General features: G+C 38.3%; 1 protein-coding gene across 2 annotated transcripts in view; it reads left to right on the top strand.

Moving 5' to 3' along the window:
• The window catches only part of centrocortin (cerebellar degeneration-related protein 2-like), a 45,581-nt gene that overhangs the window by 4,013 nt on the left and 26,098 nt on the right, over positions 1 to 15,470 (top strand). The window contains exon 1 of one of the 2 annotated variants that reach the window (XM_018459281.1): positions 8,428 to 9,132. The exons of the other annotated variant lie outside the window; for it this stretch is intronic. Within the exon in view, the coding sequence (XP_018314783.1) occupies positions 9,057 to 9,132 (76 nt within the window). The 5' untranslated portion in view covers positions 8,428 to 9,056. Of the gene's footprint in view, positions 1 to 8,427; positions 9,133 to 15,470 lie in introns of those variants that run through there. 2 annotated transcript variants of the gene reach the window in all.

Below are 15,470 nucleotides of genomic sequence, written 5' to 3'. Positions count from 1 at the left end.
AACAAACAATTAATAACTTTATCCACATTAACAAAATACTAAGAAAATGTTAATCAACAAATTAATCGCCAATTAAGTCAATTGGAGTATGCTCGAAGTCGACTTTGGAGTTTGCTTCATAAGTCGTAGCGGTTAAAGTGAGTAACGATAAAAGATTATTAATCAGAGTCTGACCAGTCGCATTAGATAAATCATGACAACTTTATCGCATACATATGGAAACTAACTTATATAGTTCGGATAACCAACTACAAATAGGATGAATGAAAAAAATGTAAGACGTCAGCAAAGCTGCCTTACCTGAAATATAAAAAACAAGATAATCAGAGCACAAGGTGCTAGATTCTAAAGCAAAAAAAAAAAAAACGCAGTGAGCAGAGCACAAAAAATATACAGATTATAGAATAGAACGTGAACTAGGTGGAGCGTAAACAGAATTTAAATAAAGTACATGTATAATATGAGATGCTGGATGAGTCTATAAAAAACAAGATTCAATAAAACAAGTAGATCGCGTAGCTTCTACTCTCGTTGTCGTGCACACACCGCACGATCAGTGGTTGATCAAGGATGCTCCAGATGATGCACGTGAGAGCAGATGAATATGCCCGATAGATACGCGCGAGTGTGAGCGTAACGTGGGACGACACAACGACAACAGAAACATTACGGTATCGGATCGCAACGGGTCGTTAGGTAGCCAACTCCACCACGACGGTTAGTCCCGCATACCGATCGAGAAGAGCGGCATGAGAAAAAATATCTGGACGCAGGCCGCACGCGCGCGGCCATCAGTCGCGATTGCGATAACGGTGAAACGGAAACGACGCGACGGTTTTCTCTTCGGGTAAATTGAAAGCTTTCCAGAACGCGTGCCGATTCTTCTACGGATTCTCCCGCGGAAAGAAAGAGGGAAAAGATATTTACTGTTGAATTCATAATGTCAAATTATACCCAATTGGAATTATTTTTAATCATTTATACAGGTCCCCAGCAAATTACAGTTATATTCCGTGTTTACTGGGTTTCTGTGTTTGTAATATTGCAGTTATAATCTGTGTTTGCTGGATCCTATTCACTATGTCGTTAATTTGATTAAAATTTAATTCAAGAGAATATATTAAATTTTACTTAAATTTAATTTATTATTTACTGAATGCATACGTTAATATGGATGAGGCGGATTATTTTGGAAACTAACCACATCAGAAATGGATTAATTTACATTTTGACACGCATGGAAGTTAAAAATAACAAAATGTTATTTAACTTAAGATTACCGTTGCTCTTTTCATACTTAACTGTGTATATTTCGGTGATCAATTTGTACGGTGACCATTCGTCTTTTACTGTAAAGGACAGAATTCTTTTTATTTCAGATATAACTGTCTTTTAGATTTATTTATTTTTTCAAAACTCAATTTTGTCCTTTATTTTAATAATATTACGGGAAAATTCTTTCTAATTATTATTCCTATGTCTAATGTCGCACTAATGAGCGAAAGTTTACAGAAACAATCGACAAATTTCATTTTATACACGGACAATATTTATAGCCTAAGCAGAACAACAAAATCACAATGACATCAAAATGAGTCGTAATTGATTAAAAAGTGACTTGTAATAATCAAATTTGTTACTATTTTGACGTTATCATTTTGTTGTTATCACGACTTGTGCTTTTCTTGAAAGTTATCTCAGATATACTTTGCAAAAAAATTTAAGCAATTAATGCGCAGACTTCTTACAGTCACAGACAAGTTTACAAATATTTAGGAATAGAGTTCTATAATTTTCACGTTTGTCCTTTACTTTTTCTAAAAAGAAAAATATAATCATCGTACCGATCTCAGTCATAAGAGGTCATCGAGGTGAGATGAGCGACACTCTCGGGTAAAGGTTCACGGTTCGCCTGGATAGGCCGAATCAAGATCGCCGATGATGGCAACGTGAAATCGCCGCAATCGTTTTCTAACCGCAGAAAACGGAAGGCCGACTTTTCCGCGACTCTCGCCGTGCAATGGAATCGCACGCAAGACATAATTCACTTACGACGTGGGAAAAAAGCTCCGCAAGATGAAATAGAAACGCGAATGATCCTTCGCTTCGAGGCTATCGGAAACTAATCGAGAAATGTATCCGTCCCGTCAAATCGAAACGAGCTATTCCCCTTAATCGAGTATCTACACCGACATCTCTATGCGCTCGAAGAAGGCGTGTAATTTCGGGGATTGATGAAGTGGGTTCTCATAAGCGGACTTTCATTGTGCTCCCTTCGTCTATCGCAATCCTAATTGTCTATCGATCCTGAGAACGCGGTGATCGGTAAGAGGAATTGGCTCTCCTACGCGACGCGGTATCAGGAATAGTAATTTCTTCTAATAGCAGGAAGCGCGGTATCGTTCCCGTATCTTCACGAGAGAAGAGAGGTCCACGTCTCCAGCGAAGGCGAGGAGGACCGGCGAGGAATCCCGGCAGAATCGCGAAAGTCTGGGGTACGCTTCACCGGGAATGCGAGAAGCATTCCCCGTATTGTCCATCGGCCCTGATTATATATCATTAATACGGCATATCGCAAGAGATAAGGCGGGACGCGTTTACCGATAATTAGGAGATACTCAAACCTCGGGTCTTTCTGCAAGTCGATACCCCTTTGCGCTACATTGTAGACATTATTATTGCGAACGTGCAATCTCCTCGGGGGAACCGGCGAGCGGGTAAACATCGGTTACGATGCCTTCGGCTTCCCGCCCAACCGTGGAAAACGAAACGAATCCGTGAGATACTGCTCTTATCGCTGATGATTGGACACCTGCTCGCTCGTGCTTGCTGTTCGACCGGAAACGCGAGAACACCTCGTGGTATCTTGGTGAAATTAGGCTAGGATAATAATTTGGACTTTCGACATGAAATTGGTGCGCGGTGATAGATAGGTGACCACGCCAATTATTACTAATTGTCTTATCAAGATCGTCTTACCAAGACCGTAATTAGACGAGTGCGCCTTCCTCCCTTGGTCAGTGCCACGATTCCACTTTTCAACTGGTGTTCCATTAAAGATCGACTATCCTCTTACTGGAGATCGATTCCACTATCAAAATAAGAACTGTCAAATTCTGTCGGAGATCGATTGCCACTATTAAAATTGTTACTTTCTTAGAAGCAATTTCTGTAAAAAAAAAGGTCGAAGAGTATCAGATCTGATTTTTCTGCCGAAGATTTCTTTTCCAAATTGAAAAATTGACATGCGTATTCTCTAAATTCTTTGAAATGAAATGTCACTCTAAAGAGTAAAAATGGAATCAGTGTCGAAAAAGAGTGGCTCAATTTTCAATCTTCAAGAGTGAGATTTTATTCTTCAGACAATTCACTCTAAAAGTTTTAGACAGTTTCAATAATTTTCGAATCTTTTAAGTTTCGAAATTCGAATGTCGAAGTCTTCGAAGCAAATCACCAGTTCTAGTAGTAAAACCGTAGAGGTGACGACCGTAAAGATGGTTGATACTCGTGGAAGATAGTCTTAAGATAAAAAGAGGAAGAAAAAAAATCAGGACCTCTTTCCTCGGCGGAAAAATCGCATCCGATGGGAAGCGTGCCGGTGAAGACAGATAGCGTCGCGATTTTTAACGACGGAGATATAAATATACATTACGTTACTTTGACACCACGCATCGATCTCCGGTGGAAGCCGGTTTTCATATAGAAGACCAACTAATTACTATCCGCCTAGCGCGAATCGAAGTCCTTAGCGTTAATGGATCCACGACGGGTTTTTCGAACACGCATCGCGCACACGAGATGACAACCGCTAGTTATTCGCATGCCACGCGGTTAATCATCAGATATAGCCTGCGATAACACGCGGGTTATCGCAGGCTATTAAATGAATTACTAAGTGGGCCTTGCGCGACCATATACCGTTAACGCGTAAAATTATCTATGCGCCGCTTACGACCTGATGGTTCTTATCGGGTTGGAAAGTCAATTTTTCGTCTTCGCTTACGGAAGTTACGCATATCCGTTTATCAGGTGTTGACGCGCACTTTCAAAAGATAAATCGAGACATATACAAACGAATTTTTATAGATGCTTTCCATTTAGTGACACAAATCTCTTTCTTGATGTTCAATAAATGAGAAGCAAACTTTCAAAGTGCGTTTTGTCCAAAATTTCATTTTTTTAGTTAGAGAGATGTCGGAACGTTCAGTGTTAAAAAACTCATATTATAAGCTACTCCGAGATGTTCAGAGAAAGCATTTTTTCATCGTTAATTTATATGCTGAAAAAACATAGACATTTCGAAGTGCATTATGTTTTTAACTAGAGATAAACAAAATGCATTTGTTTTTAGCAATTGTTTAGTAATTTTGTTTAATATTTCACATTCTACTGATTGACATATTATTATTTTCTGTAAAAAGTGCGTAGTTTTTTTATGTGCGTAATTTCTTTCTTTCTCGTTTTCTGAAAATTACAAATTTTGGACAAAACGCATTTTGAAAGTCTGCTCCTCAAATAACAATACAAATACAAGCGATTTCAGTTGGACGCACCCAATGCGCATTGGTGCACATTAAAGCTATCGTGTATAGATTGATGTAAAGATATGTGTTTAATATAAATATAGACACGAATTAAATTGCGAAATCCTCAATACACTTTATTGAGCTGTTAGATAAAATATATATTTTATATGAAATATTTGCATTTTACTTTTACACTCAGTTAAATCAGTATGCAACAGCTTTAATGCACTGAAAAATTTTAAATTTTAATAAATATTTAAACAATTCTAAGTAAATATTTATTAAATATAGACATATATTTATTTGATACAAAGACTATTGACTATTAATTCGACTTAACTGACATCTTTTTGTTCAGTAAATGTTTACTTTACTACTCAAAGAAATATGTATTAAGATTTAGTAAACTTTTTTCAGTATATCGTTCAATTGAATTCACTAAAAGACAGGATGACACGTCGACTAATATCATTAAATGGAAAGTATAACTATCGCGAAATCGTAATTAAATCGCAAGAAAGGGCGACGTGTCAGGATTAGACCGAAGCATCCGCCGTGCACCAAGATGTTAATCCCGTTCGGCATATATAACGGGATAGATGAATTATTCCAGAGTACCACTTGAGACGGATATGCTCGCTGAGACGGATATGCATGAACGCACACGTAGAATGCAACGCGCCGATGTCAGTGCAGCGTAATGAATGCCACCCGGCTAGAAACGCGAACGGTTGTCGAAGTCGCTGTCGATGAAAACTGTCGATTTGTTAAGTCATTCCCTCGCACGCCTCTGTGCCGGAAATTCCCTAACTCCTCATCTCGCACTGCATTTAAAACTAAAAATAATAACACGTTACAAGCACTGTGAAAAATTATCTGGTTGTACCAATAAGAAATATAATATAAACAGAACGAATGCTGATCATATATTGATATAAATCAGAATTGTGGTTATCATAATTGAATTTCTGATTATCTCGACTAGAATATTTGATACATTTATAGTCTATAAATGTCTGATTTGTATAGGTATATCTTTCTGGCTGAATTTACCAGACTTTCAATTAATGCAACGAGACTTTCCAGTATGGGGAAATATAATAGATTAATAGCGAATTCGATTAAACGCACTCAGTGCGCACTGGTGCACATTAAAACCGTCGTAAACAAATTGACGTAAAGGTATGTGTTTGATATAAATATAGAAATCGATTAAACTGTGAAATCTTCAATACACTTTATTATTCTGTTGGATGAAATATGTATTTTATAATTCGAAATATTTGCATTTCACTTTTCAGATTAAATCAATGTACAACGACTTTTATGTGCACCAGTGCGCAATAATGTCCAACCGAATTTGCTATAAGATAAATATAAAACTGATATGATATAAAGACACAGTAGTGTAATTAAAGAATATAATATACACTGAAAAAAAAATTAATAATCTTAATACACATTTCTTTGAATAGTACTAACTAAACATAAAATTATAGTAAATAAATATTTATTTCATAAAAAAATAATAATTAATGACTTTTATGGTTTTTATTCGAATAAACATATGTTTATATTTAGCAAATATTTACTTAAAAATATTCAAACAAATATATTTATTAAAATTTAGTATGTTTTTCAGTGTAAAGGGATTCAATTAGGAAAGATCGTAATGCGAGCAACGATAGTAGTACTTACATTGGTCACGCAGTGCAATATTAAAAAGTAACAAAGAATCCTCGAAGCTGTTTTCAGGCTCTCGTTATTTTACACCGCAGTCGTAATACTAGTAGGAGCGATGTTATTACGCAATACAACATTAGCTACAACAGCGTGAGAGAGCGAAGGAACGGAGACCTGCATAAATCACACAACGCGTGCGATGTACGGCGTTATTATTACGCGTCCCGTGAAGCGTCGTGAACAGTAATGATAACCAGGACTTTCTCCAATATCCGATCACATTTCTCTACGCATTACGCGAGTCAATTAAAGCGTTACGGAATAAATAATTTGGCAGCGTCAACAAACTTGCGCGTGACGCGTAACGCGAATTTATGCCGTCGTCGTTAATTACGCCAACGATGAAATAATAAACAAACCGGCGTGCGTAACGTCCATTTACATTTTTGCCTCGTTCCGCGCTCCGGAGACGAAGACGGACGTTCTTCCATCGCATCGCAACGCCGCGATTTCGCCGCACGATCCTTGACGGGAGAGAGGTAAGTAAATGCTTTATATGAATAGCCTACATTATGCTTCTTTGGAATTCGTGCGTTATTCGAGCGATTCTTAAGTACTGGCAAAATTTACATACGTACCCAGATAACATAAGATCTAAAATCGGAACGTAAAAGACGTCTTTTACGCTTAAAAAAATATGGCTATACTGAGAGAGAAAAATTATCTTGATACAAAAAAATTTTACTTAATAAGAAAATTATTTATTCAATGGGTCCCAATAGCTTATCTTTTGTTTTAAGATATTTTTTTCTCAGTGTATGGATTTAAATCATGCAGTATCTATATAATTCTCATCGCGTTGGTGTCAATATTAACTCTTATACACTTGATGGAGTTATACTTGTCCTGCGCATTTCTTTTCTTTGAAATACTAGGATCTGTAATTAGTTTATATATACAATTTTTCAAAATAACGAACGCAAATACTTTCTAAAGATGTTAAAGTAACATGTAAGAATCACTTAATAATTTTTCTATACTTGTAAAAGTAATGAAAATTAATTCAGGTTAATGAACGACTCATCGTGTGTAATAAAGGACCGGAAAATCATCGTGTATATTTCTTTTCATTATATATATGATTTTCCTTCAGTTCTTCCTTTTGATCTTTTGGCACAAAGTATCTAAAATTTAAGGTAATCTAGTATAAGATTTCTCATTTTCCGTTATTATTTCTTTGATATTCTATCTTATATCACTCTTGCACCTACTTAAATACATAAGTTAAACTCTCGGCAAAAACTTGAAAAAATTGGGGTAATACAACACTCGGACCGAAGCAAGAACACGTTCACCCTGGCCGAGCTACCCATAGACGACTAATCTTATGTGTACCTACTAACGATAAGAGTTAACATCAACACGGTGGTGTGAATTTAAAACCCCTGGTGTTTTTTTTTATATCAACACACAACACAATGAGAATCATATAGACTTTTCATGGTGTTAAATCCCCATATTTTCTAAAGAACGTGTAAACGTCTCGCTAGAGATATTTTTAAAGCCTTGTATCCACAATTCTAGAAATCGTCTTGAGACTCGGACGGAGAAGGAATTGATTAAATGTGTTAGTCAATCGACCGAATTGTTCAAATGTGATTTGATATTTTTTCTTCGAAATCTCGGAGTAATTTCTAGTATCGTGTACACAAGGTTTTAAGATTAAGATCAAGGGTACCGCCGAGGGCATTGCGGTGTACAGATTTGGGGCATTACTGGGCATTATTTAAGAGAATTGTGTATCGTATAATGAGCGGTATAAATAAAGATATGCATCACTGGGCATTGTATATAGAGCGTTACTAGGACATTAATGGATATTACTAGATTAGTAGGCATAAACAATTGGGCATTAGTAGGTATTGGTGTACACAATTTTGGTCAGTGCGGTTTACCCCTTCATTAGAAGATTCGTAACTAAGTCTTATGTCACGATTTTAGACTTTATATTGTCTAGGTAAATATTTCAAGGCGAAGATAACCGGCCACTGGTCATCAGCGGTCGCGGGAGCTCGGTGTCTTCCGTCCATCCATCAGCCGATCAGTGTAGCGATAATGACGCGATATAGCGCAGTCGCCGGGAGCGGCGGCGGCGGCGGCGGCGGCGGCGACTGTTATTGATCGCGCGTCATGCGCCGCCGTGTTTCACGGCAAACGGCGGTGCGGGACGCGGCGCAGACGCTCGCTAGTCGCTATACGCCTGGACGCGGCTATCGGCCTGGCGGGGCAGTGCCAGCGGTGCCAGTCAAGCCGGAGTGACAACGTCGGAGTGACCGCGTCGTGAGCTGTCAAATTGCCGTCTTCGCTTGGTATCGGTAGTTCCGCAAAACCAACCGCGTGGTTGATCCTCGAATCCGCAGCCGCCTGGTCCGAAAGCACACGGGGGGGACGATCGGGACGATCCTAAGGAGACGGCGGACGCGCCGTCGCAGGTGGCATCGGGAGTAACCACCGCCGCCGTCGAGAGAAAGTGACGTTCCGGAGTCGGCAGCCCATGGCCGGTAGCTTTTCGCGAGCTCTCCGAGGTCCGTGAGGGCCGCGAGTCCCCCCCGAGGTTACCGCACGTCGCGCGTCGATTGGCTCGCCCGTGGCCGTGCTGCGAGCTCGCGCCAATAGCTCCGCGAGCGCACGGGCCAGGCGGCCCCTCGCCCTCGCCCTCGCCATCGCCATCGCCATCGCCCTCGCGCCGCGCACCGTGCCGGTTCGAGGAACCGGACCCAGACCCGCTCGGTGCCGCTCGGCTTTATCGAGGACGTGCGCACGGCACCGCTGGACATCCTCGCGAAAATGAGTCTCCTGTCCTCTTCCATCGGCGGCGTCCGCTACCACGCGGACGAGGACGCTGACCAGAATATGCTCCAGGGTAAATCTCGCCTTTGTTCTCCATTCCGCAGATTCAGAAAAAAGAATTTGCTGATAGCTACCAAATGTTTAGTGAAAGAATGCCAATGAAACATTTTATTAATATTTAGTAATTAAAATTATTTTGTCAATATTATTATTTGAGCTCTAAAGAGCCAGGCTTGATCGAACTTAATTTCTAATTTGTTGTGTAGATAATGTATTTAATATTGTATAAAATTATTTCACTTTCTTGATATTTTAGTATTACAAACGGCAACAAAAAAAATATTTAGGAAAATAAAATAATTTAGTTAATCAAACAATTTAATTAGACATTATTTTACCAAACATTTGGTAGCTGTTATCAAACTCTTTTCCAGTTCACGTCCGCTCGGAAGATCGGTACTTATTAACGACGACGCGTTTCGCGATGATGATCAATACATTTTCGACAAGCTATGCTGGAAACGTCAATCGTTCGAGATCCTGGTTCTTGAAAGTGTCGCCCTCGCGATACGCGGGCGCCTCCGATGTCAAGGCCGCAGCGATTGCCTTGCCAAGGACGCGCGCAGGTGCGATCAACGCCGGAATTACCGCGAGCTATTTTTCGAGGTCGATCTCGAGACATTCTAACGAATCGATGGAACTGCGCGAATCGCGCACGTTCGCAAAAGTACAAATGAAAACAAACATGCGAGCGTGAAACGCAAGTCGACGCGCGCAAATTCCACACTGGATATATCGTCTCTTGCATAATTGCAAAAGCGAGTCAGCAAGCGCGACCAGTCGTCTACGTGAGAAAACGTCGCGCGAGGCAAAAATAGTGTATCTGCGATTACGTAGATTTGTTTCTTTAAAAACGAATCACGTTCGATGCTAATCCTCCGTCCGCGCGCGTTCCTCGCCCTTTGGAAACAACAAAAATTATCCATCGCATGTCATGTCGGGACCGAACGGCCGCCGTAGTCGAAACGACAATGACTCATCGATTTTTCGCGCATACCCGTTCTGTTCGTGTAGGCGCCGTGAGTGGAAAACGTTCAAAGCATCTTGAAGGTATTCTCTCGCGGTCGCGTCTTCACCAGAGCGTTGCGAACGTCTTCGAGACGTGAACTCTTAAGAGTTTTCAAGATCCAATCGTTTTCCGGGGACTGGGTCTAATATTTTTAATTTTAATAAATTATCACACTGGAAAAAAATGTTTGATATTTATGACTGTAATTGCAGGTAAATAATTATTGTTAGGAGCGCCATTTTTTAAGTCGTTATTTTATAATAGTCATAATAATTATATTTTTTCAGTTTTATATATGATAGTTTTATTTATATACTATACATATTTTATTTAAATATGGTTGTCCTCGAAAACGACTATAAAATTATAGTGGTTTTCAGAAATAAACATATGTATATGCAGTAAAACTCTAAACTTGTCAGAAAACAAAACAATTCCAATAACCGAACGGTTCGGATAATGGAGGTTCACTAACTCTCCCCTCCACTTTTTAGTCCTGATAATAGGAGCTGACGTTCAGAAAACTGGAGTCGAACACGTTGAGCTTTTATTATCCGAACGGCGTCATAGTTTATATAATATAGGAACTTAGTTGAGTTGAAATATTTGGAACTTGTTCGTATAAATGGTGTGCAAATAAACGAAGTTGTAGTTATACTGTATAAAATTAAAAAATTATTACTAATATTATAGCAGTAATAATTATAAAAATGGAGCACCTATCATAATTATTTACCATGCAATTATAGTTACAAATATCACACAAACAATTTTCTTTTAGTATATAACATTGACTTGCTTCTCGATATGGAAAATAGACACACAAAGGACGATTTTGCTGAAATCTAAAAATTTAGCTATAGATCTGAAGATAAAATTTTGTTGCCATCAAAATAATTATGTAGAACACTCAAATTGGTTTTTAGAATGTCAACACTTTTTACAACATATTGCTCTTCATGCTTGAGATTCCTACGTAATTATTTTGATGGTCCAATAAAATTATTTTTAAATCTATATATATATCTAGCTAAATTTTTAGATACTTCGGTAAAATCATTCTTTCCGTCGAATGCTCTGCAACTTTTCACGCTTTTCTCGCTGATGACCGGTCATCTTTCGCTCATTGACTCTTGAATCCGCGATTAATCGCGGGGAAAAAAAAACAAAGAGAGTAAAAGCGCTCGATAAGCGGCGCGATTAATTTATCGCCGAGTATGACCTTACTGTTATTTTCGTCGGCGATTTCCGCATGATCAGTCGGCAAACGATTTGCTCGACAACTACTGAACATGCTTTTCTCGGACGGGTCTTCGTAATCTAATACGATTTATCTCACGTCAAAGTTATACTACTTTTTGTAATTTATTTCTACGCGAGGCACGCCCGTGGCTATCCTTCATTTTCAATCGCAGGTATCGTTACGTTACACTTCTGTTCATCGTGAAAACGCGATATTTTTATGCGATATGAACGTAGACGAGATCCTTCGTGAGAGGAGACGCGTGCGACGAGAGAATCGCGCGCGTTCCACGACCAAACAAGGAACACACCAATTAAAGAGAAAGTCAAAATGACTTTATTTTCGTGTCGAAAATCAAAATAATTTTTTTACAAAGTTTGATTGTTTATTTACATTAAAAATCAAAATAAAGTAATTTTTTTGTCGACTTATATGTTTCGTGGGAAGCAGAACAAGTCATTATAACATCAAAATGATATCAAAATAAATCCAAACTGATCACTAAAAGTCACTTTTCAATCATTTACGATTCATTTTGATGTTATCGTGACTTATTGTTCTCCTTGGGGTGTTATTTTGTGGCCAGAAACGCAAGAGTTTTATAGATATTGATCGGCGGGAGTATTTTAGATCGCGGAGTCTGCGCAACGTGCTCGGCGAACTCATCGTGGAGTCGGCCTGGCGTTAACATGCCGTGAAGGAGGCGTAGGTAATTTACGGAAGAAAACACTGACGGCTCTTGCAAATTGCGGAGGTTCCCTCGTTTCATTCGCCGATCAGGAGACGTGCTTTGAGCTCGCGTTCAAACGATTCGCGGACCATCTCAGACTATCATCAGATCTATCGCGATCCGTTCATCTACGATTCGTTCATCCACGACACGCTATTAAGCTATTAAAATGGTATATATACGCGCGGAGAATGAAGTGAGCTTGTGAGCAAGATAAATAAAGAACGATGATTTATGCAAACGACTCGCGCCATTGCCGGTCGCGTTCTGGTTGCTCCTTCCTCTCTCGCAGATTGGCATACCTAATATTGCCGGCAAGGAAATGACGGTTGCGCATATTTATGATCCACGCTCGGGGCACTCGCGCATGCACAGCTCTCCGTGTTCCCCGTAAAAATGCTGGTATGTGGGGCACAAATAATATGCGGTCCGACCGACTTGGGCGCCCGCGGTAGTGACAGACGATTAATCGACAATTACAGCGCGCTCCAGAAAAAAGTATTACCGATTAGGAACGAAGGCTCTTAATATACACATATATACGTACGATATACCCTTAATTAATCTCTTAACTGGAGCATATAGGACCTCCATAAATTGTTCTATGTCTCAAAATATCTAATTACTCTATAGGATATGTCGATCATAAACTTTTTTTCTAGAGCGGAAACATGAAGAGTAAAATTTTTTGTATACAAGGTGTCCTGCAATTTTTGGCCAAGCCCTTTTGTGTAAATAGAGCGGACTAAACTGAATCGAAAAGTCCTCTACCTTTTTGCAATTTTCGCAATAGTTAACAAGATATTAATTACTAAAAATCGCTGCGAATATTGGCTTTCAATAATTTTTTACTCAAATACTATCAACTTTATAGAAAAACAGCAAGAGACAAAAATTGTTTATTTTCTTTTCATAAAGTTCTGAAAATTTTTTCAGAATTTTTTAATATCGTATTTTTTCGTGTTCGTAAAAATAGTCGCCAATAAAAAAATGCAGTACTAAAAAGTTGATAAAAAATTCTGAAAAAATTCTCATACATATAAAAATATGTATATGTATTTTTTGTTTCCGCCCTAGGAAAGAAGTTATTACATTGCTTTCCAGAACGAATTTGCTGAAGTATTTAAGCTAGATGTACAAATCTAAAAATAATTTCGTTGGACTATCAAAATGATTATGTAAGACGCTCAAGCTGGTTGCTACAACGTCGAAACCTTTTGCAGCACTGTTCAACATGCTTGAGCTTCTTACATAAATATTTTGATGTCGAATAAAATTATTTTCGGATCTGTATCTATCTAAGTTTTAAGATATTTCAATAAAATCGTTCTTCTCGTGCATGATTTCTTAGTCTTTAACTCTTTAAAGATTTCTTCCAGAAAATTATCACATGTGTACGTAATAAAATTATAAAATATAAAACTTTATAATGAGTCAAAGAATAAAAGCAGACGTGGCACGATTGTATAGCGTGTCTTTGGGATTTAAAGGTTAATCACCCTAAGGGAGAAACCCTGTTTGGTAGGTTGCCATGAAACACCCTCCTCGAGTTTTCCATACACATATCGATCGTGGTTTCTAAGCTGAGAGTCTGAGTTGTACATAAGAGAATATGAAGAAGAAAAAAGTACTATCCTACACGATGATTTCAGAATGATTTATCTTGTGTCCATGTCTACCAATGTAGATCAACTTTAATCACGATTTAATTCACTCTTTATCCTGCTTTTCTAATTCTTAGAATTAGAAAAAGGTAAAAAGTAAGTTATACTACACTGAAAGAAAAAATTAGCTGAATACGGCATAACATTTTTAATTGGCTGCTGCAACAAAAAATTGGCTGCTGTAGCCAATTAAAAATGTTATGCCATATTTTATCATCTAAATTGCTGTAGCAGCTGAACTTTTCTTTCAGTGCAAGATTAAAGTTAATCTACATGAGAAGAAACGAGTATTATTGCGGTTTATCTCAAGAAATGCGGTAGCGCACGACAATATTTTGTTTTTTTATTAAAACGTAATTGGTAATATTATCGCGGAATCAACGCGTCGATGAACACCCGTTCTTTACACTTTGAACGTCACCCGCCGAATATAAATGGCTCGAAGAATAATTTTTGAGTAAGAACAATTCCATAGAATTGTGCACATTCTAACTTAACGATCTTCTCTAATGAAATGTGCGATCGATTCGACATGGATCAACTAAATAACAACTTCCTCGTAAATTGACGATTACCATATAGACGAAGCAATGTCGTGCAATCTGCTCCGTAGTAATGGGATCGATATTGCAATCTCTTTTTCTGTACTATCGACACTTCAATAAGTACCTGGCAATACGGATGTCTCTATTGTTGCCGAACAGAATCGCGAAAAAATATCGGAACACAAGAAAGGAAATCAAACTTTCTCGTAGTCTCGTCTGTAATCAAAATATTATACACGCTTATTACCGTCGGCTTCGAAACGCAATCTCTTTATTGACTTTTGCACACAGACTGATACTTTATCGCCGAACTCCCGTAACTTTATAACAATTACAGGATAACGTTGAAACTGGGTCTGATTGGAAATAGTGGAAGCGAGAGAGAGAGCGACGTTAAACTTCGTTGCTTGGCACAAAATGTGCCTTTTCAGGGTCTATTATCGATTGTTGCTTCTCTCTGCGTTGGTCGATATATTCTTCGATTAGTTTCAATCCCCTATATTTAGGTCTGATTTATTTTTGCTGTACCGCTCGGGACATTTCTCTCTCTGTTAGACCGGTCCAACCACTATCTGCTTTATTTCTATGGAGAAAGCCGCATTGTGATAAGAATGTTTTCACAAACCCTTTAATCGAGGAAATGTAAAGATTGTCGAATCATTTTGTACTTCCGAACTTGTTCGATGTTATCGAACATCGTAAAATTTCTCGCTCTAGAAAGTATCAAAATCGTACGACATCTTTGACGTATTTACATCATGATTAATTGAGTGGTATTGATATCAATGTCGATAATGACTTACTTATTGAAATACTTCCACGGTGAAATGAGGAAAGAGATGATCTAGTTTCAAGAGGTTCGGTTATAATCAAAATTGATATGCCATACACTTTAGTAAACGACTATTAACTAAAGTGCGAAAACAAGCTCAGTGCTTTAATGTCCGGTGCAAATCATTTGCGCAAAGATGATGTACAAATACTGTTAAATATCAAAAGAGCAATGGTATCCTTTCTTTAGTTAAACAACATTTTGTTATTTTTAACTTCCATGCGTGTCAAAATGTAAATCAATCCATTTTTATCCATTTCTCAATCTATCAATCTATTTTTGGTTGAATTGCTCAGTTTCAAAGTAAACATTCACATTAATGTGTGCC

This window comes from Mycetomoellerius zeteki, unplaced genomic scaffold (genome assembly GCF_001594055.1).
Source record: "Mycetomoellerius zeteki isolate Tzet28-1 unplaced genomic scaffold, Tzet1.0 scaffold81, whole genome shotgun sequence".
In the NCBI taxonomy this organism is placed as follows: Eukaryota; Metazoa; Arthropoda; class Insecta; order Hymenoptera; family Formicidae; genus Mycetomoellerius; species Mycetomoellerius zeteki.
This window is presented reverse-complemented; position numbering and strand designations above follow the sequence as displayed.